General features: G+C 59.9%; 1 protein-coding gene across 6 annotated transcripts; it reads left to right on the top strand.

Annotated features, from left to right (window-relative positions):
* The first annotated feature begins 1,139 nt into the window (after positions 1–1,139).
* On the top strand, positions 1,140–20,782 carry ACBD4 (acyl-CoA binding domain containing 4). 6 transcript variants are annotated; one of them, XM_050934974.1, is made up of 10 exons: positions 1,140–1,192; positions 2,286–2,380; positions 3,996–4,116; positions 4,212–4,296; positions 4,727–4,847; positions 11,987–12,093; positions 13,492–13,678; positions 18,470–18,648; positions 19,106–19,159; positions 20,181–20,782. In XM_050934974.1, the coding sequence occupies exons 2-10, from the start codon at positions 2,299–2,301 to the stop codon at positions 20,304–20,306; spliced, it is 1,062 nt and encodes a 353-aa protein (XP_050790931.1). In that variant the 5' UTR covers positions 1,140–1,192; positions 2,286–2,298; the 3' UTR covers positions 20,307–20,782. The 6 variants fall into 6 exon arrangements, with proteins under 6 accessions (XP_050790931.1, XP_050790932.1, XP_050790930.1 ...); XM_050934975.1 differs by having other exon boundaries at positions 1,153–1,171; XM_050934973.1 differs by having other exon boundaries at positions 1,153–1,205.
* Positions 20,783–21,180: the final 398 nt, after the last annotated feature.

Here is a 21,180-nt window from a genome sequence, read left to right as displayed (position 1 = left end):
GTGATGGTGCATTGTGATGGGCTGGCATTTGACGTGACAGTGCATCTAGATGCTGTTTTAGCAGGTGCTGTGGAAATGCAAACTGTGGCGTGGCAGGCAGAGGAAGTGACAGTTCTGCCCAGGTGTAAATTCTTGGATTGTCACTCTGATGATGCAGCTAAGGCCTTGGCCACAGGAGGCCTCCTTGGGTTAGGGATTATCTCCCTAAGGACATTTCAGACCAGCTGCTCAGCCTGCCTATGACTCACAGAAGCGAACGCAGGACTCACGCCACACAGGGAGACGCTACTCTTTTGGTTCAGTCCGTGCTAGTAAATAGCAGCCGGGTGGGGAGATGTCTCCCTCCCACACACACTTTCTCTGGACCAATGAGCCCAAGATTCCTTCCCTAGTCAGGGCTTCACCTTTGAGACTTTGTCAAAGAGCCAGGACCTCAAATTACAGCCTTAGAACATAACCACCTCAGAGCACAGCACATCCCCTGATCACTCACTGGGGTGACTCCGTAACCGTTCTCCCACCGCTCGCTCCGTCCCACTGCCGCAGCCCTTCAATCTGATCCAGATTGTAAACTTCCGGTACCAGGGACCTGCCCTTTGTCTTTGAAGTGCCAGGAGCATTTCCCACACTCTGCAATCTCTCCTTTGGCCTTGTCCACGCTGCCTGTATAGCGAGCGCGTCCTTAACTCTGCCCTGCGCTGCTGCCTAGGCACCAAACACTGGTGTACTAACATGGGGCCATGAAAACAAACGCCACACCCCCAGCCATAGGGGCACTGTTCTGCACAGGCCCCTGCCGCCCACATTGGCATCTCTCCTCTCCACCCCATGTAATAAATCAGCCTCCTTCCCAGCTTCACCCAATAAACCCGATGTCTAAGACGAGCCTGCAGGGGGCGCTACTGCCCAAGGTTCGGCGTCCGCCAGTCATCCCGCCCCCTGCAGGGGGCGCTGTTACACGAGCCTGGCAGCTTGACTTAGCCTGTCTTAAATACTGTAGCGGACGTAACAGCACGCTGCGCCGCGGAGGCGCTTATTTGCATAATTTTTAAAGCTTGATGCTAATTGGTCGAAGTGTGACGAGCGAATGCAAGGCATGTCGCTATTGGTTGGGACGGTTCCCTAGTCTCCGCTCCCCATGCACATCCCCGGCCCGGAAAGGGGGGTCGGGGTGGATCAGCTGTTCGGAGCGGCGGGGCAGCCGGGTCCGAGCTAAGGGGATCCGGGCTGGGCTGGGGGAGATCCAGGGTGTGAGCTAAGGGGGGCTGGGCTGGGGGAGATCCAGGGTGTGAGCTAAGGGGGTCCAGAGCTGGGCTGGTGAGGATCTGGGCTGGGGGGGATCCGGGGTCCGAGCTAAGGGGATCTGGGCTGGGCTGGGGGGGATCCAGGATGCAAGTGAAGGGGGTCCAGAGCTGGGCTGGTGAGGATCTGGGCTGGGGGGGATCCGGGGTCCGAGCTAAGGGGATCTGGGCTGGGCTGGGGGGGATCCAGGATGCAAGTGAAGGGGGTCCAGAGCTGGGCTGGTGAGGATCTGGGCTGGGGGGGGATCCGGGGTCTGAGAGGGGATCTGGGCTGGGCTGGGAGGGAACTGGGCTGGGGGAGATCCAGGATGCGAGGGAAGGGGGTCCAGGGCTGGGCTGGGAGGGAACTGGGCTGGGGGAGATCCAGGATGCGAGGGAAGGGGGTCCGGGCTGGTCTGGGGGGGGATCCAGGATGTGAGTGAAGGGGATCCGGGCTGGGCTAGGCTGAGGGGAATCTCGGCTGGGGGCAATGGGCTATGGGGGAATTTGGGCAGGGGGCAGCAGGGTCCATGCCGGGGGCACTAGGGAGGGCACCCTAGAGCAGGGCACTGTGGGGCAAGGTGGTTGGGCTACAGGTCGGGTCTGGTGCGGGAGTGCTTAGGGTAGGAGCTGGGTGCTAGGGACAGGGCTGTGGATCCACCCAGCAGCTCCTGCCCCGGGCCAGAGCCTCCCAAGCCCGGTGTGCTGGTACAGAGCAGCTCCTGCGGGCGGAGGAGACCCAGCTGCCCTGTCACCCCAGAGGGTCCCTGCTGGATGGTGCTGAGGACAGGCGGGGATTGGTGAATTGAGAGGTTCCTGCCTGGCAGGGCTGTGAGCCCAGGGCAAACTCGCAGACCAGTACGAAGTCCTGGCCCACGTGTCCGAGCCCCACATGCCCCAGAGCCCTGGGGAAGGCCACAATCCAGCCCAGTGGCTCAGCCACAGCTGAGAGTGCCTCTGACAGGCCCCCCCGGCTAACATGGTGGGGTCGTGCTTCTCTCTCAGGGCCTGCGAGTGGATGGGGATGGAGCCCATGGAGCCAGACTACCAGAAGCAATTCCAGGCTGCTATTAGAGTCATTCAGGGCCTGCCTAAAAACGGTGAGTCCAGCATGCACTGCAGATGGCCTAGCGCGGGCTTTTCCGGCTGGATGTTGGGATGGGTCTCCATGTAGGCGAGGCTGAAACTTGGTCCCTTGGAACTGCCAAAAGCCTGACTAAGTGTCCAGTATGGACAGGCCTGTACCGGCCCCCAGGAGACAGACTAGATGGGAACTAATGGACTGTCTCATTCTCCACCATGTGTCAGGTCACAAAACACCCTCACCACGGGCATGGACTGGTCCTCTCATCGGCAGTCTCAGTAGAAAGGCCGAGGACTGGAAAGCCACTGAACTCTCCGTCTTCTGCCACCAGAACTGGCTCCCCAGAGCAGGGCAGAGGCAGGCTGAGTGAAGGGCACTGTGCTGCTGCTGCTGCCCGGGGCATATCAGTCCCCAGGACTCTCAGCCAGCACTTCCCACTTGCTGTAAGCACACACGCAAGCTCAGCTTGTAGCATTTCTGTGCTCAGCCCCGCGGTGCTAGGGCGGATGCTAGCTGGCGCTTGGCAGAACACAGCTTAATTCCCAGATAGCCTGGTTCTGCAGCGCTGGTTCTAGTAAAAGGGTGGAAAAAGTAGGTTTTTATCAGTTAAACTGTGACGTTGACAAGGTGCCACTTCATAGTCGGGTTTCTGACTGTAGCCGTGCTTTGGTGTCCTGTCCTGGCAAATCAGAATTCCACTGGCAATTACATCAGGGAGGATAAGAACAAAAGGTTGTTAATTCTCATGCTTCAGGCCACACACTCATCACCGGTGGGCTGTCAGGAAGGAATCTCTCCGTTGTAGGGTATTGTACAGTTAGGTGCGTGCATGGAGCAGAGGGACTCCTTTTCCTGGAGCATCCTGCATTGGCTGCTCCTGGAGGCAGGATACTGGAGTGGATGGGCCTTTAATCTGTTCTGTTCTGGCAGTTCCTATGGGCCTGATCTCCAGAGGTGCTGAGCCCTTGCACTTCCCATAGACTTCAGTAAGGAGCTGCATGTGCTTAGCAGCTGTGAAGACCAGGCATTTATTTATGTATTTGTCTTCGGGCCACCCCACCCCTATGCTGGAAAATCTTGGCTCTAATGCTTTAGGCCATGTGAAATTTCAGCTTGCACTTAAGAGAAGAAAGGACATCGTGACCGAACCACTTTGTGCAGCCTTGTGTAGCTGACGTCTGCCCTCCTTGTTTCTCTCCCTATATTAATAGCACCTTACGGTATATGGGGCTTCCCACCCCAAAACACAAACACAGTTTCACCCGCCACTGAAACACAGCTACCTCTGGGGTGGAACGCAGCTGCTTTTTAACAGTGCACAGCAGCACTACACATCCTCTCAACTTTCCAGCTAAAACTGCAAGGGGTATTTTCGGGAAGCAGAATGTAACTGAGCGGGAATTGGGCCAGGATCGTGGTTAACGCCCTGACTCATGGGTCCTTCAATGACCAAATGATCACCTCAGCACCATGCCTCTCTGAAGGGCAGAGCTCCAGCAAGATGGGGTGAGTGCTGGGCTAGTGGGCAGAGCCCCAGCATCAGAATGCGTGTAACAGGCCCTGAGTGGCCGTGGTGGGGAAGGGGCCGCAGTCCCTCTGCTCTTGCTCTGATGGCTTTGCGTACGTTCTAGGGTCCTACCGCCCCCCCTACGAGGTGATGCTACGGTTCTACAGCTACTACAAGCAGGCGACAGTGGGCAGCTGTGAGATCCCCCGGCCTGGATTCTGGGATCCTATCGGCCGGTATAAGTGGTAAGGCTGAAACTGTAACTGTTTGGCGTGAGTGCTGTGGCCTGCAGTGCAGCCTTGTTTGTGGGGCATCAGTCATGAGACCTTCTGGTTGGCAGGGACGCATGGAACAGGTTGGGGAAGATGTCCAAAGAGGAGGCCATGGCAGCGTATATCTCGGAGATGAAGAAGGTAGCCCAGAAGGTACAGAATTCCTTGTTTCCCTGCTGCGTGCAGCTCCTGCGGCTGCCCCACTCGCTCCCCGTGTGCCTTGGGACACCCTGGAAGCAGTGCCCTCGGCATCGTCCCTGGTGGAGTGCAGGCCACGTAGCGCACCTGAGGGACTCTGGCTAAGGAGGGCCGGGATTCAGAGTCGTCAGAAGGTGGGGAGGGAAGGGCGCTGGCAGCTCTGGGGAAGGGCCCCAGGCCGGGAAGAGCAGAAGTGCCCTGGCAGAGCTGTGGGGGGAAGCTTTCAGAGCCTGCTTGCCACAGCCAACTTGCCATAGGCAGCAGTGTCAGTCCCTCCCTGTCCCAGGCACTGCGCTCTGACCCAGGGTTTTAATGATCATTGCCTCAGCGCAGGATCCTTCATCTTCCGACTTGACTACATACAATCTGTTGGGGTTCTTTGCAGGTCATTGACACGATTCCGGCGGGCGAGATGTCTGAGGACGTGTTTGGGTTCTTCGAGCCTCTCTATGAGGTGATACATGACATGCCCCGGCCCCCCGAGTCCTTCTTCAAGAAGAAGGCTGGTAAGCCTGGGGCGTTGGGAGGGCGGCTGGGCTGGGCTGGGCTGAAATGGGCAGAGCAGCAGCCTGGGAGTCAGGACTCCTGGGTTCTAGTCTCGGCTCTGCCACTGCCTTGCTGCAAGGTCTTGGACAAGCTGCTTCACCTCTCTGTGCCTCAGTTTCCCCCATCCATGAAATGATACTTCCTTCTGCTGGTTCCCACATGCCCTAGCCCATAAGGAAGGGCCCATCCCTTCCAGCTCCCTGGCCATCCATCGCAGGGACTGATCCGGCCCTCATCACTGTAGTATCTGAGCGCCTCACAACCCCCATTGCACAGGTGGGAATCCGAGGCACAGAAAGGATAAGTGACTTGCTGAGGGTCACAGAGGGAGTCTGTGACAAAGGGAATTAAACTTGGATTCCTGAGTCCCAGCCTGCTACTCTGACCACTGAGCCATCCTTCCTCTTCCTGTCAACCTGGACTCTCGGATGGCATGCCCTCGAGGGCAGTGCAGCCACGGCCCGGCTGCATCCAGCAAGCTGGCATTGCCCAATGTGGGTTTGTGCAGCAGAGGCCGAGCCCCTCGCCACCCCACCGAGTGCTGTGAAGGGGGGAGAGTAGAGAATGAGATTACAGGGTCCTGGAGGGGCTGGCCCTGGGCTTGCTCCTGACTAGAACTTGTGCCCAGTTTATCTCCATGTTCCTGAGACGAGTGATTGTATGTGAGCGCCTCAGACCCTCCTCTACAGAGTGGAAGGAGGGCCAGGCTGTGCTGCAGGGATGCAATGGTGTCCTGACGAGGCTTCGCCCTCCTTCCTATGCCCCACCCCGCAGGGCAGGACACTGACTGTGCAGCGTGTCTGACAGCCTGCAGGCTGGGGAGCTTCAGCCTAGCTGGGGTTGGGTGGTTAAATCTGGGATCCCAGTGTTAGTGGAGACATCCCCTCTGACCTTTAAATCATCAGCTTGCGCTTCCTCGCTGGGAGTGTTCATATCAGGGTCACTCAAGCTGCCACCAGCTGCTTTGGTCTGAGGGCAAACTCCTGCTCTGCCACGCAGACAGTGGCTCTGGCCGGGGCTGCTGGCGGAGCAGGTATCTGAGCAGAGATCTTCTTTTTGCACTTGGAGCAGGGTCCCTTTTGCACTTGGAGCACGTTGCTGGTTGAGCCGTGAAATTGTGAGGGGTAGGTTCCCCATGGAACAGCAGGAGAGCAGCGTTGAAAACAAGAGTCCTGCTATGGGGCTGGCCTTGGAACTGCGAGCCAGGCTTGGCGTGGCAGTGGGGGTGTCACGGAGTCCCTGGGCAATGCTCTGGAACTGCTCCCCACAAAGCCAGTCAGGACTTTGGGGAGCCTCCTCTCTCTTGTGGCAGACTGTCTTCAGGGCAAGAAGCTCACACGGCTTCACCTCCTGGGTCTGACCTTGGAGCATTCAGCATCCTCTGCCCCTCCGTGCGCTTCCCACAGCGAGTCCACCCCAGCGGGGTCCTGGGGAAGCCACAGGGTCCTGCACCCCCACTTTGCAGTCAGAGGTGACTCTCAGCCAGCCAGTAAAACAGAGGTTTATTAGATGACAGGAACACGGTCTAAAACAGAACTTGTAGGTATAGAGAACGGGATCCCTCAGCCGGGTCCATTCTGGGGCTCAGCATGCCAGACACCCCCGTCTGCCCTCACTTCCCATCCCCAGCCAGCTCCCAACTGAAACCCCCTCCAGCCCCTCCTTCTCTGCTGAGTTCTTTTCCCGAGCCAGGAGGTCATCTGACCTCTTTGTTCTCCCATACCTTTAACATCCCCTTGCAGAGGGGAAGGGCCTGGGCCATTAGTTGCCAGGAGACAAAATGTCGGCCAGAAACTGAGGCACCCACACAGTATTCGGAGGAAACATTAAGAACAGTCCCACTTTGTCACAGGGGGGTTCCCTCTGAAGAACAGCCCTGGAGCACCCACGGAGTCGGCACTGAGTGACTGGCTTAGGCCCTGCAGCATGAGGGCCTGTATCTAGGAGAACTCAGTGGTCTTGTCCTCATGGAAGTGCTGGATCCTCTTTGGAGCCTGTGGGTGATAGAAACGTGCTCTGCTGTCTCCAGAACGTGAACGCAGAGCCTAAGCTACCAGCCATTGCCCACCTCAGGGGGTCTCCATTCGTGACAGCTTGGCGCGCCCCTGGAAACCTGCACATGTGGCCTCTGACTAGGAATGGGACAACTTTGTTAATTAGAGACCTATGGGGAGGCTGTTGACTCAGGCTTCGTACAGAGTGAGAGGAGGCAGCCGCTTAGCTCCTGTTTTAAATCACTTGGTTTGTTTTTAGTCATTGATTTAAATCAGGATGAAGATTTGTAAAAACTAGTCTGAAAGTTTGTCCTGTTGCAGCACTAGGTTTAAAATGGATGAGCTCAGTACAAAATGCTGCTGTTTGGTAGGGTTGCCACCACAGATAGGGTTTCCTGTTTGAATTCTACAGAACTGCTATAAGAACATCAGAATGGCCATATTGGGTCAGACCAAAGGTCCATCTAGCCCAGTATCCTGTCTTCCAACAGTGGCAATGCCAGGTGCCCCAGAGGGAATGAACAGAACGGGGAATCATCAAGTGATCCATCCCCTGTTGCCCATTCCCAGCTTCTGGCAAACCGAGGCTAGAGACACCATCCCTGCCCATCCTGGCTAATAACCATCGATGGACCTATCCTCCAGGAACGTATCTAGTTCTTTTTTGACCCCTGTTATAGTCTTGGCCTTCACAACATCCTCTGGAAAAGAGTTCCACAGGTTGAGTGTTGGGAATCATTAAGAAATTGGTAGATAATAACACAGAAAATATCATGTTGCTTCTATATAAATTCATGGTACGCCCACATCTTGAATGCAGTGTGCAGATCTGGTTGCCCCATCTCAAAAAAGATACATTGGAATTGGAAAAGGTTCAGGTTTCTTCACACAATGCATAGTCAACCTTTGGAACTCCTTGCCAGAGGATTTTGTGAAGGCCAAGACCATAACGGGGTTCAAAAAAGAACTAGATACATTCCTGGAGGATAGGTCCATCAATGGTTATTAGCCAGAATGGGCAGGGATGGTGTCCCTAACCTCTGTTTGCCAGAAGCTGGGCAGGGGCGACAGGGAATGGATAATTATCTGTTATGTTCATTCCCTCTGGGGCATCTGGCATTGGCCACTGTCAGCAGACAGGACACTGGGCTAGATGGACCTTTGGTCTGACCCAGTATCACCATTCTGATGTTCCATGCATTTATCTAGTTCGTTTTTGAACCCTGTTATAGTCAAATTGAGGAGGGTTCAGAGAAGAGCCACAAGAGTGATTAAAGGTTTAGAAAACCTGCGTAACAGTGATCAGCTAGATTAAGCTCCTTGATCTTAACAAAGAGAAGGTTACGGGGTGACTTGATCCCAGTCTAGTACCTACATGAGGAGCAAATGATTTACTAATAGGCTCTGCAGTTTAGCAGAGGCAGGTGTAGCAAGATCCCTTGGCTGGAAGCGGAAGCCAGACAAATTCAGATCTGGTAATAGGGTGTGAATTGTTACCAGCGAGGGCAATGAGGCACTGATACAACTTATCCCGGGCCCTCAGTGGCACTCTTTAAATCAAGGTTGGCTGTTTTTCCAACAGCTCTGCTCCAGGACTTGTTCTGGGGCAGAGCTCTGGCCTGTGCTCTGTGGGAGGTCAGAGTGAAGGATCATATTCTGGCGACAAACAAGGCGAAACTGCCTCCTGTGATTTCCCTTGGCCAAACAGAGCCACGCAAGGAGTCGAACAAAGAGCCTGGTTCCAGGGTCGTCAAGCAGCTGCTGACTCAAGGATGTTTCAGTGTGGGGTGCTCTGCTCAAGGCATCTTAAACAGGCCTGATTCCAGACAGTGCTGAGAACCTGCCGGCTGAACTCAGACCTCTCCTTGGTGTCTCAAACTGGCCTTCCTCCCCCACCCCCATCACTAACCATGTTTGAAACCCTCGGCCATGCAGTGTGAGGTGAGCTGGCTTTGTAGACTCACTCCCTGTCAATCACTGGAGCTGCGGAGCAACGGGTGTCTGACCATGGGACTTTTCAGCCGACAGCATCCGCCCGTTAAGGAGTGGGAGAGGCACTTTGTGAATGGACGTCCCTATGGACAGCAGAGTACAGCGTCTGGTCAGGGAAGCAGCTATGTGATACCAGCCCCTCCCCCTGCATGAGTGCCCCCACCCCTGTGCCAGCAGATGGGAGGCACAGACAGGCTTCCCTCTGGTGAGCCCTGCAGGAGCGGGCACAGCTAGGGGAGAGTGCATCGCAGTCTGCTCTGGCACTGTGAGGGCAGGACGGTTATCACCCGTCACCAGGCAGCAAGACCCTGCTTGTGTTCTCATGTCTCGGAGGCATTTGCTGTGTTCGGTTCCTAGCACCTGGTACAACGATGTGACCTCCTGAGCAGAGCGTGGCTCCTATGGGGGGGAGAATAGCCGTGCAGGGAGAGTTCGCTGCTCTGCACACAGCAGCCTGGTCTGTTGCTCTGTTTGCCGTAACTGGTGGGGATGCAGGACAGACCCAGGGGAGCCCCTGTAAGCCACTTTCTTTCTGGGCCCCGGGGGCTCTGCACCCCTTGGAGGAATGGGGCCCGCACTCCTTGTGTGAGCTCATTGGATGCTTGGTGCTACTAGCAACCTCTGTGAGCTACTTCTGCAGACCCCGGGGCCCTAGTGTTAACCCCGTGCATGCTGCATCCCACCAAGGCCGTTAACCAAGGAAGGATCGAAACGCTGGTCGAAGCCGGGACCAAGGCCTTCCTGGCCAAGCAGCCAGGCTCCTCCAGGGCTGCGGGCAGCCTAGACAGGGTGTCTGCTGTGCCGGGCCTGCTGCACACTGCTCCTGGTGGGAGAGCTGCCATCCTGGCTCAAGCTGCTCTCGCTGGCGCTGCCCCTCGTGGCTCCCAAGGCATTGCTGGAAGTGAGGGGTCTAGGCCACAGCAGGGCAGCCAGCCATCCTGTGGGGTCACCTTGCCCAGTGCCGCAGGCTCCCTCATGCCAAGGCCTCCTGTCTGCCACCCACATAGAGCTGGAATCACCTGTGCCAGGCTGGGATTTGCCCCGTGACTGAGATCCCAGAGGAAAGACACTCACCTCCTCCCCACACACCCATGCGTGGTCCTGTCACACTCCAGCCCTCCCAGTGATGGACTCATGGAGCTCCGTAGTTAGCGTAACAGAGAGGGAGTTTGACGATGGCTTGTAAATACCTACAGGGGCACAAATATTTGGTAATTGAGGTCAGATAAGGCCTAATGAGATCCAGGGGGCAGATGCTGAAGCTAAGTAAAGTCTGAACAGAAACCGCGTTTTTAGCAGCGAGGGTAACGAAGCAGCGGAGCAACCCCCCAGGGCCATGGTGGGGGGTGGGGTCTGGTCCTTCCTGCATAGTGTGTGAAGCTGTCAGGATGGGGAAAGCGCTCTCAGTAGCGCCCCCATAGGGAAATGGAGGGAGGCTGCTCAGAGGGCTTCCCGTGTCAGTGTGGACCTGGGTGGCCTAGCGCATGTTCAGCCACAGGCGGGAGGGGCCCCTTTAGCAGTCCCCTCCCCGAGGCGAAGAGGGTGGGAATGGGTTATATCACTCCTCGGGTTTTCTTACTGGGAGGAGAACAAACCCAGTGTCCTATCTGGCAAGGGCGCAGGGCCTGCACCCCAGGGCGGGGTGGGGGTTGGCACAGGGGCAGGGCCTGCACCCCAGGGCGGGGTGGGGGTTGGCACAGAGGCAGGACCTGTTCCCCAGGGTGGAGTGGTGGTTGGCACAGGGGCAGGGCCTGCACCCCAGGGTGTGGTGGAAATGGGCAGGGGTCGGATGGTGGCTGGCACAGAGGCAGGGCCTGCACCCCAGGGTGGGGTGGGGGTTGGCAGGAGGGTCGGTTGGTGGCTGGCACAGAGGCAGGACCTGTTCCCCAGGGTGTGGTGAGGGTAAGCAGGGGTCAGGTGGTGGCTGACTGCATTCTCGGCTGGGATGATTCTTTTGGCTTCAGGGATTCCGGTGTGTGGTTATTCCATGGTGGGGCATGTGGGCTGTGTGTGGCGCTGGATAAACACCGTGTACGGCACTTGTAACTCCTGGGACATGGGGCTTCTCTTGGCTGCAAGGCACATTCAGTGGCGCTTTCTCCCATCCAGGAAGCTTCACATGAGGGATCTCCCCCACTGGAGTGCCATGTTGGGGACTTGTCATTTGTCCTCATCAGTGTCTGAGGTGGCCAGGGCCCTGCACTGTGTCCTGGGGAGAGTGTTATGTAGTTGGCACAGCAGGGCCATGACTGAGAGCCTGGACTCCTGGCTCTGCTACTGACTCCATGGCCTTGGGCACATCCCTTCTCCCGGTTCCCCATCTGTACAGTGAGAGTGCTGTGCAATGAGGTGAGCTCTAGGGCTTTGTGAGAGCCAGGGGCAGTGAGATCCCAGATGAGCCGTACTTGGGGAAGGATCAGACCTCCCAGGTGCACCTGGTGGGCGTTGCTTCCTGCGCACGGATCTTTGGCCTTCCAGTGACTGCCCCAGCCTGTGGCGCTGGGTCACAAAGGACTGTACTGCTGCTATGAGCCCCCTGCTCTCCTGGTGCCTGGCCAGAGAGTGTGTCCCCCCCCACCCCTGCTGAGCCACCCACGTCCCCCCCGAACCGTTTGTGTCCCCTCACCCCTGCTGAGCTGCCCTCGTCCCCCTGAGCTGCGTGTGTCCCCCCGCCAAGCCACCGCCTCGCCCCAGGGCCATGTATACCCTTGCCGAGCCACCCACATCCCCCCACCCCTGCTGAGCAATGTGTGTCCCCCCACCGCTGCCGAGCCACCCGCCTGCCCCCAGAGCCATGTGTGTACCCCTGCCAAGCTGCCCATGTGTCCCCCACGAGCTGTATGTGTCCTCCTACCCCTGCTGAGCCGCCCACATCTCCTCAAGCCGCATGTGTCCCCCTACCCCTGCTGAGCCGCCCGCGTCCCCCCCGAGCTGTGTGTGTACCCCCGCCAAGCCGCCCATGTCCCCCCAAGCCGCATGTGTTCCCCCTACCCCTGCTGAGCCGCCCGTGTCCCCCCCGAGCCGTGTGTGTACCCCCGCCAAGCCGCCCATGTCCCCCCAGCTGAGCCACAGGCATTCCCCCACCCTGCTGAGCTGTGCATCTCCCGTTCCAGGCACTGGGCCGGGCCAGGCCGACGAAGCCCCTGAGAGCAGCCAAGTGACCAGTGACTCGGAAAGCGAAGTCTACAGTGACACCCTGGAGCAGACAGAGCCTGGTCAGGTAATGCTGCTCATGGAGCGAGCCGCTGGGGGGCCCAGGTCCAGACACCTTCATGGTCCTGTGCCAAGAACTCGTCCCCCTTCCGCACAGCCATTCCCCTGCTCCACTCAGCACGGTGCCCCGATTTCACACCCACCGGCTGCTGTGCCAGGCCTGGATCTGCAGCGCCCTGTCCCAGCCTGCCTCTGCTCAGCAGGGGTCTGACTTTCCTTCGGGACCCTACCCCTGCCTGGTGAACCCAGTATCCCTTGCTGCCGTCTGGGCGCCTACACTGGAACCCTGTTCTCTGGCCGTCCCCGGGAACCCTGCGCCATGTGAACCTCCCAAACCCGAATCAGTCAGAGCCCTGATCACAGCTGTACTCCCCTCCCTGTGCTCCAGGCGGGGGCCTCGCTCGCTGCAGAGCACGAGCCACCCGCTCCCATCACGTGTGTGGAATCGGGGAGAGAAGGGCCCCTCGGGGCCCTGCACTGTGCTTGGGGGCAGTGGGAGAAGAGCCCCAGCCCATGTGCTCCCACCCCCAGCAACCAGTGGAAACTCCTTCCTGGTATGGCTCTCGGACCCCCCCAGAGCTGCCACTGATGCTCCAGGGAGAGGGGAGGGGAATGGCTCTGTGGGTGGAGCTTGGTCTGATTTCATTTACTTGTATTAGGAGGAGGTGTGGCTGTGGGAATCATGCAAATCAAAACTCAGTGTCTCTCACCCCAGGTGTTCATGGGTGGTTCTCTGTGCTGCGGATTGGCCAAGGGACCCACTGCACTCCATGCCGTGTTTGCTCAGACTTTTGCTAGTTGCTTCCAGCCCAGTCTTCGGGCAGCAGGATAATTCAGGGGTTACCCCAGGGCTGGGATGGGGGGCTCACACTGAGCTCACAAACTGTCAGGTACAGCCCAGCATGTCCCGCTTTGCAGCTGCTGCTGTGAGATGCTTTGTGTAGGATCAGTTCTTTGTTGGGGCTATAAGATGATAGGGAAAGTCTTGTGTTTGGTGGGTGGAAGCCTGGGCTGGGACCCCTGGTTCTGTTCCTGACTTTGCTGCAGCTGGGGCTAAGTCACATCTCTTGTTTGTGAAATGGGGGTGATGCTACAAGGTTTAATCAAAGCCCTTGGAGACCCTTGTTGGCCAGGGGGCAGAAAGGCAATTTGTTATTTGTAGGTGGCTGTTGTGTGTGAGGTGGGGAAGGGGCACAGAGCCGGGGAGCGGCGGCTCACCCCAGGTCATGCAGCGGGGAACCCGGGAGCCCTGACTCCCAGTCCCCTGCTCTAAGCACTAGACCAGCTGGCCTCTCACTTCACCCAGTATCCTCGTCCCCTCTGCACCCTACGGGCTGGATGCTGCATTCCCCCAGCAGCATAGGGGGTCTCACTGCAACTCTTGCTGCTCTTTCCCCTCACGCAGGCTGGTCAGCGTGTGGCGGGGCAGAGCTGTTCCCTAAGCAGTCCTCACACAGCCAGCCTGCGTGCCGATGTCGCGTGTGAGTCGCTGGCCCGAGCACCGGAAACCTGCGGGGAGGGAGAGCTGGGCGAAGGCGGAGAACCAGTTGGGTGGAGCAGCGGTGGCCCCAGGTCCCTCGGCACAGAGAGAGGTGGGTGTGGCACCGGCCTTTTGGTGTGTGTGGGGGGCCAGAGCGAGGGGCCTCAGACCTGGTTGGAGGTGGGGTGGGCGTGCAGGCCTGTCTCTGGGTTTGTTGGTAGTGGGGTGCTGGGTGGGAGCTGGGTGGAGGTGGGGTGGGCGTACAGGCCTGTCTCTGGGTTTGCTGGTAGTGGGGTGCTGGGTGGAGCTGGGTGGAGGTGGGGTGGGCGTGCAGGCCTGTCTCTGGGTTTGCTGGTAGTGGAGTGCTGGGTGGAGGTGGGGCAGGCGTGCAGGCCTGTCTCTGGGTTTGCTGGTAGTGGGGTGCTGGGTGGAGTCTGGGAGCTGGGTGGAGGTGGGGTGGGCGTGCAGGCTTGTCTCTGGGTTTGCTGGTAGTGGGGTGCTGGGTGGAGATGGGGCCGGGCGTGCAGGCCTGTCTCTGGGTTTGCTGGTAGTAGGGTGCTGGGTGGAGGTGGGGCTGGGTGTGCAGGCCCCTCTCTGGGTTTGCTGGTAGTGGGGTGCTGGGTGGAGGTGGGGCAGGCGTGCAGGCCTGTCTCTGGGTTTGCTGGTAGTGGGGTGCTGGGTGGAGTCTGGGAGCTGGGTGGAGGTGGGGTGGGCGTGCAGGCTTGTCTCTGGGTTTGTTGGTAGTGGAGTGCTGGGTGGGAGTTGGGTGGAGGTGGAGTGGGCGTGCAGGCCTGTCTCTGGGTTTGCTGGTAGTGGGGTGCTGGGTGGAGCTGGGTGGAGGTGGGGTGGGCGTGCAGGCCTGTCTCTGGGTTTGCTGGTAGTGGGGTGCTGGGTGGAGATGGGGCCAGGCATGCAGGCCTGTCTCTGGGTTTGCTGGTAGTAGGGTGCTGGGTGGAGGTGGGGCTGGGTGTGCAGGCCCCTCTCTGGGTTTGCTGGTAGTGGGGTGCTGGGCAGGAGCTGGGTGGAGGTGGGGCCAGGTGTGCAGGCCCTCTCTGGGTTTGCTGGTAGTGGGGTGCTGGGTGGAGGTGGGGCAGGCGTGCGGGCCTGTCTCTGGTTTTGCTGGTAGTTCAGCTGCAGGCTGAACTGTTGCTGTGCTGATACGCAGCAGGGAAGGGAAAGACGCTGAGTCAGGGAAGCAGATGCTGGGGCCAAGGAGGGAACCAGCCAGAGGTGCTGGAACTGGGGGGCTGCTGCAGCCCCTGGCCTGATGTGGTTTCCACCATATGCAGGGTTTGCAGTTTGGTTCAGTGACTCTCAGCCCCTCCCCACCCCCATGCACATTGTCCCAGCCCCCTGGGAGCAGCTGCGCCAGGCAGTTGGTGAGGAGCTAGAGAGCCTGGTCGCCAGGTCGAATCCAGCCCAGCCCTGGCTGCGCTGTGTCCTCTGCTGAAGGGGTTGGTGGGTCTGAGGGACTGGGTGAGTCGCTCACACTAACGCCGTGTGGGCAGAGCTGCCAGGGACTGAATGGGCTGCGGAGACTGACCCCCCCCCCACCTCCTTGAGTGGTCCTATCAGGGCAGGGCTCAGGCACGTGCTGGCCCAGGTCAGTCTCTTGAATGGCCTGAGCCCACGAGGCCCTGAGTATCCCCCCCGCTTCTCTGAGAGCTGGGGCTGGTGCCTGTGCCTGGGCTGTGCCCAGCCGTCTCTTCCCAAAGCATTTGGCTTGTGGCTGCCCCTCAGCCTGGCCCTGACTAGACTCAGCCCACGAGCGTGATTCCCACCGCGCTCTGGGTCACGTTTCAGGAGGCCGCTGTCACATGACCAGCCCGGTCCTGTGGAAACGCCAGCTGGGCAGGTCTCATGCCTCTGCACACGCTGTTCGGGGTTTGCACCCCCAGGCCGCGTGGCACCACATGCAACGGGAGCCCTGGCTCTCAGGAGGCCTGTAGGGCAGGTGGCCGGCTGTGTGAGCTGCGCCCAGGACTCAGACTGAGCCCGTGGGCTGTGCCTCTCCTAGCTGAGGAACGGTTCCTGAGGAGCGTCTTGGCACATCTCTTCTGAGCACATGGAGGGCGGGAAGCTGCTGCCTTTGTCTTCTGGCCGCCCAGCCCCGCAGGAGGTTTCTGGTTCGGGTCAGCACAAGTCGACACAAGCCATCTGCACACAGGCAATGCCATGTTGTAATTACTGCGCCTGCCCCGCATTCTTGGACATTAATGCGTTAAGACTGGCAGCACCTCTGTGAGCTGGGTCAGTGTCATTATCCCTCTTACACTGGGGAAACTGAGGCACAGAGAAGCGAACTTGTGCCCAGGCTGCTGGCACACAGCCATGTGCCCTCCCCACAGGACCCATCTTCCCCTCCCCTTGCTGCTCAGCCTGAAGCACCTCACGCATCCCCAAGGCCCGCCTCGGGGCGGCAGGGGACAGCCTGCGCTCAGCAGTGGGAATGGGCTGATGTTGGCCATGGACATGTGGACAGATCCGTCCTCTCTCAGCAAGCTCCCCAGGCTCCACGGTGCCCCATGGCACAGGCCTGAGGTTCCCCAGGGGTTCTCCACTCACTCGTGTGGAGCGAGAACGTCTGGTAGGAAGAGCCGTCCTGTCCTGACGGGGAGAATCCTCCGCCTCCCTTGGGGCGCTGTTCCCATGGCTACATACCCTCGTGGCTCATGTGCCCCCATTGCCACCTCGGAGCTGCCCCCTCCAGCAAGGCTGGGTAAAGCAGCCCAGCAACGGGCTGAGGAGGAAAGCGACGCCCCACGGCAAGGCCACATACGATCCCGTCTGTGCTTTCTTGCGCGTCTGCCCCACTCACCTCTAGAGGGGGTGATTCTCCCCGCCAGCGGCGTGCCGCAGGCGTGGAAGGGCGGGCACTGGCATCCTGCCCTCTCGAAGCAGAATCCAGCTTATCTCCTCCTCCGTTCACATTCTGGGATGGAGCTTACAGGCTGCTTGGCCTTGACAGGTTAATTTGTAACAGCTCTTGGGATAAGGCCACCCTGGGGCTGAATGGGTCCAGAGTGACCCCTGGGCGTGGCCTGCTCCTTTCCCAGCCCAGTGCCTTCTTGGAAGGAGCTGCTCTCTGCTCCTGGGCACTGCTGTGAGGTGCGGCTCCAATCTCTGTTAGCTGGTAGGGTCCGGGGCTGCCAGCCGGAACCAGGGGTGCTGGTCTGCGCTCTTTGCAAAGACTTCTCTTCATCCTGCCCCAGTGTGAAGAGGGCATCACGTACCCCGCAGCAAGGCTCCTGCAAAAATGTTTCCTGGACAGTGCTCCGGGCCTGGGGGGCCTGCAGCGCGGAGGAATACAGTGCAGCCTGAGAAGCAGGACAGACCACAGGACTGGGAGTCAGGACTCCTGGGTTCTCAGACTCACCGGCACCTCGGGCGAGCCATGTGATCTCTCTGTGCCTCGTTGCAGCCACGCTTGACTCGAGCTAGCAGTGTCCATCGGACGCACTTGCCATCACTCTCTTCTCCCCACCTGCACCCACAGCACACGCTGGGGCCCAGAGAGCGACACTAGGTCATGGCGCTGGGGGCTCCGTGCTGACGCTCGGTCAGACGGGGCGGTTGGCTCAGTGCAGCTGCCTCTTGCGGATTGCAGGGCCGTGGGTTCAGGCATTGGCCAGGCTGCCAAGCCAGATATCTGCTCTTCTCCCCTAGCGCTGACAAGCTGGGCCTGGGCCGGGCTGGCAGCAGGGTGAGGGGCCTGCATCGCCGGCAGTTTAGCTTGGGGTCCGCGCTGCAAGAGAAGTGACGCTGACTCCGGATGAGCATTGCCAAGCTGTTCACACACAGCAAAGCACCGACCCACTCCCGTTGCTCTCCGGGGTGGCGGGTGGGGGATGCTCTATTGTCTCATTAGCCATGGGGCTCTGGGTCCACACTTGGCTTGCCAGCCCGTGCTGAGCTGCATTGCTGAGCTGTCTCCGCTTGGGAAGGGTGGCCTGTTCTCAGCCTTTGCCGTGTAGACGGGCCCTGAGTTCATGGGCTGACCACGGGCCCAGCCTTCCAGCTGTCCAGTGGCCTGACAGCCCAGGGGCCTGATCTCCTGTGGTTCTCCACAGAGGCAGGGCCATCAGCTGCCTGCCACCCCCAGGGAACAGCCCTGGGGTGAGCTTGTTCCCCAGCCAGACTGCCACAAGGGGCCGTTTAGTGCTTGTGGTACAGACACCTGGCCCCATGGACTGAGACCCCCCCCCACTACCCAGCTGACTTCACAGCCCGGAGACCCACCCGTTTGAGTCACACGGGCCACCAGGATGCCTCTCTGTAGATGGGCTGACGCCCGGCGTGTGCTGCCAGGGTGAGCTCTGCAGGGCAGTTCTACGATCGAGCGGGCAGCAGGCCATGCAGCACCAATGGCCTGGATGCCGGGAGCTAGCAAGGTGCTGAGTCAAGGCACCTGGGTCCCTGGCGTACTTTGCTCATAGCTGGCGTCCAGCTGCGCTCACTAACGCGTCGGATGGGCCCTGCTATGTGCTGCCCCCTGCTGGAGTTAGCGCTGAGGTAGTGCTTACCCGGCCCTTCCTGACGCCTCTCCTGCCCGGGGAAAGGTCTGCCTCCCCGGCCCAGGAGTCTCACCAGTCTGCCGGGGGCAGGGGCACTCTGGCCCCAGTAGCAGAACCATGAGTGCTTTGGCGAAATGATTGGACAGAGCTGTGCCACCGTCCCCCATCTGAGTGGGCTCCAGCAGGGCATGTCCTCCCAGCTGAAGGTCACTGCCCTGCCGCCCCAGAATCCCCTGGGGGAAGTGGCTTGTACCTGACAGGGTTAGCCCCAGCCTCGCAGCACCGAGCTGCACCCTCCTGGGCTGTAACTGGCCTGGGGCAGCCGTCTAAGACGACATCTCATCCTCCTGATCTGTCCCTCTGGCATCCTTGTCCTTCCTGCCCCACAGAGCTGCAGGCTGCCCGGGGAGCCAGGGGCTGTCCTGATGCTGACCAGGGGGACACAGCGAGCGCAGGGCTCCGGCCGGAGCTGGATGTGCAGCTGCTTGGCACCGTCCGCGCCCTGCAGGACAACATGCGGAGCGTCTTGAAGAGGCTGAGCCACCTGGAAATGCTGAGCACTGCGCAGGTACATGCCCCTCACCATGCCGAGGGCACTTTCCAGGCTGGACACCCCCATGCACGCACACACCCTTGGTTAAAATCAGGAGGAGGGGGAGGGGGTGATGGTCGCTATCAGGCCGCAGGGCCTCATAGCAGCAAGGTGAGCTCCTGGTGTCAGGCCCCTGGTGTAGACGGGCTCTGCTCTGGCCAGTGGCTGGGAGGCTCGGGGCTAGGCTGCTGCACCAGCTGGAGCCTGGGATGTGCGTGGCGCTGCTGGTGGGGGTTTAGCTGAGACTCCGCTCTGACGCTGACTCACGGGATGACCCCAGCAAGTCCCTTCCCATGGGGCGGGGCATCGGGAAAGGGACAGCGGAAGGGTATTGTGCTGGTGTGTGAGCCCCGGGGTGCAGAGCAAGGAGACATTGCCCTAGGCTGGGGGGCGGATCCCATTATGCTGAGCTGAGCCTCTTTCTGTCTTTCAGAGGCACGAGTCTGGGTCCGGCCCTCGCCCCCCACTGGCCGCGCTCGGTACGCAGGTATGGCTGTGCTCCAAGACGCATTGCTCTGCAGGCCCAGCTGCAAGCTGCTGCCCCGGTTTCCCAGCAGTTCCTTCATCTCCCAGTCACATGTGCAGTGCGGCTGGGCCACCCTCGCCACGGCTGGATTCAGCCGGATCCTGGGGAGCGGTGCAGCAGGGGAGGAAGGGCCTGGCGGGGGCAGAGGGCCTGGGAGGTGCTGTCCCTGGGCACGGAGAAGGACAAGGACTCCAGAAGGAAGAAGTGGGGAGAGACACCTAGGCTTAGCCTCCAGCTGCAGCTGCCTACTGGGCTTGTGCAGCCTGGAGTGACGAGTCGACCAGCCCCAGCAGCTGGCAGAGCAGAGTCTAGGAGCCAGACCCTTGTCCACCCAAAGCCACCGTGGGTTCAGCTCAGCCATGCTCTGCGCTGATCCCAGACACGGGCCAGTGGAGTTCTGCATGCAGCTGCTGCCCGGGGCACTGGCCACTTCAGCAAACCTGCCCCGGGTGTCTAAAGGCAGGTCCTCAGCTGGGCAGCAGAAGCAGTGGCCTGGGACTCGGGAAACCAGGCGTCTCTTCGCAGCTTGGCCACAGGCTCCACGTGGGGTCTGGGGTGAGTCTCTGTTGGGGTCCGAGCCCTGGCTGGGCCCCTTCCTCCTAGTGAGTGATGGCCCTGGGTGAGCAAGTGGCCTTCAGACCTGCCCTTGGTGTCTGCTGTGTTTTGCCTCTGTGAGATGGGGTGATGCCTCCCCATACGCCCCCCCTCCAGAGGGAGTCGTGTGAGACGCTCGCTAGTAACTATGGTGACTATGCACAAAAAATTGGGCCCTAACGCTGTGTCTCAGGCTCTCCCAAAGGGAGATGGTGACGCTGTCTCTTGGGGAGGGGGTCCGGAGTTACTGAGCTAGAGACACTAATAGAGCCGAGAACCAAAGTGCAGCAGCAGCAGGGGCCCCTCTCCAAGCCCCTAGGCCCAGCACCCAGGAGCCCTCAGGGTCGCTAACCCCTCCCCACCTCCCTGTGCTTGTTCGTCTCTGCAGAAGCCGTCCCGCTGGCCGCTGGAGGTCTCTGCTCGCACCCTGCTGTTCCTCCTCGCCTGGCCCTTCGTCGTCCAGTGGCTGCTGCGGCGTTTCCAACGCAGGAAAAGGGGATTGTTCCCTGTCTGACCGTGCCGCACTGAGCGGAAACCCCAGGAACGCACTGCCTGGCTGGTACTTGCAGCTCAGCCATCGGGACTCGGCACCCAGCAGACCCGCAATGGGTAACGAATGGTTCTCCTCCCAGGAGCTGGGAAAGGAGAGCAATCCACGCGGCGCTCGCTGGGGGAGCCACGGGCTGTCTCCCCCGTGCCAGGGACAGCTCCTCTGAAGGACAAACCACTCCAGAAGTGTGGCAAGGAGCGATCGGATTCAGCACTAACTCAGCAAGCTCGGTGCCGTCAGCTCGGTCAGAGGGACCCTGGCCTGTTCTGGGGTCTGGCCCAAACGTGTTCTCCTCTGAGATGCCTTTTCACTTGCGGGAGGATGGGGACACTCGTGAGACCTGCCAGCAGGCTCCTCTCTCTCTCCCCACTCGCACCTCAGGTGACCTGCACCACGCCAGTGGCAGCAGATGAAACGCCCCATTAAAGAAAAACAGCTTTTCCGCTGTCTGTGTTCGCCATAGGGCGGCTGGTGCAGCGAGCGCGAAGCACAACAGCCAGCCTGCAAGGGAAACTGGTCCCCAGCTGAGAGGCCGTGCACCATGGAGAGAGCGGGTGGGGCAGTGCTTCGGGGGCTAGCCTACGAGACCTGGGTTCCAGTCACTGCACTTCCACGGACCCCCCATGTGACCTGGGACATCACCTAGGCCCAGATCCTCACAGCTGTTTAGGTGCCTAACTCCGGTTGAGTTCAGGGGGAGCACAGTCACTCAGCACCTGTGAGCAGCTGGGCCTTGGTCTCTCTGTCCCTCCCTCCCCTGCACAGTGGGGTAATGGCACTGCCCTCCCCCCGCCCCCTCCCCCGGCCGTGTTGTGAGGATAAAGACATGTCAAGGGTG

This window comes from Gopherus flavomarginatus, chromosome 25 (assembly GCF_025201925.1).
Source record: "Gopherus flavomarginatus isolate rGopFla2 chromosome 25, rGopFla2.mat.asm, whole genome shotgun sequence".
Taxonomy (NCBI): Eukaryota; Metazoa; Chordata; order Testudines; family Testudinidae; genus Gopherus; species Gopherus flavomarginatus.
The sequence above is the reverse complement of the archived record's forward strand: the minus strand, read 5'-3'. Positions and strand labels throughout refer to the sequence as shown.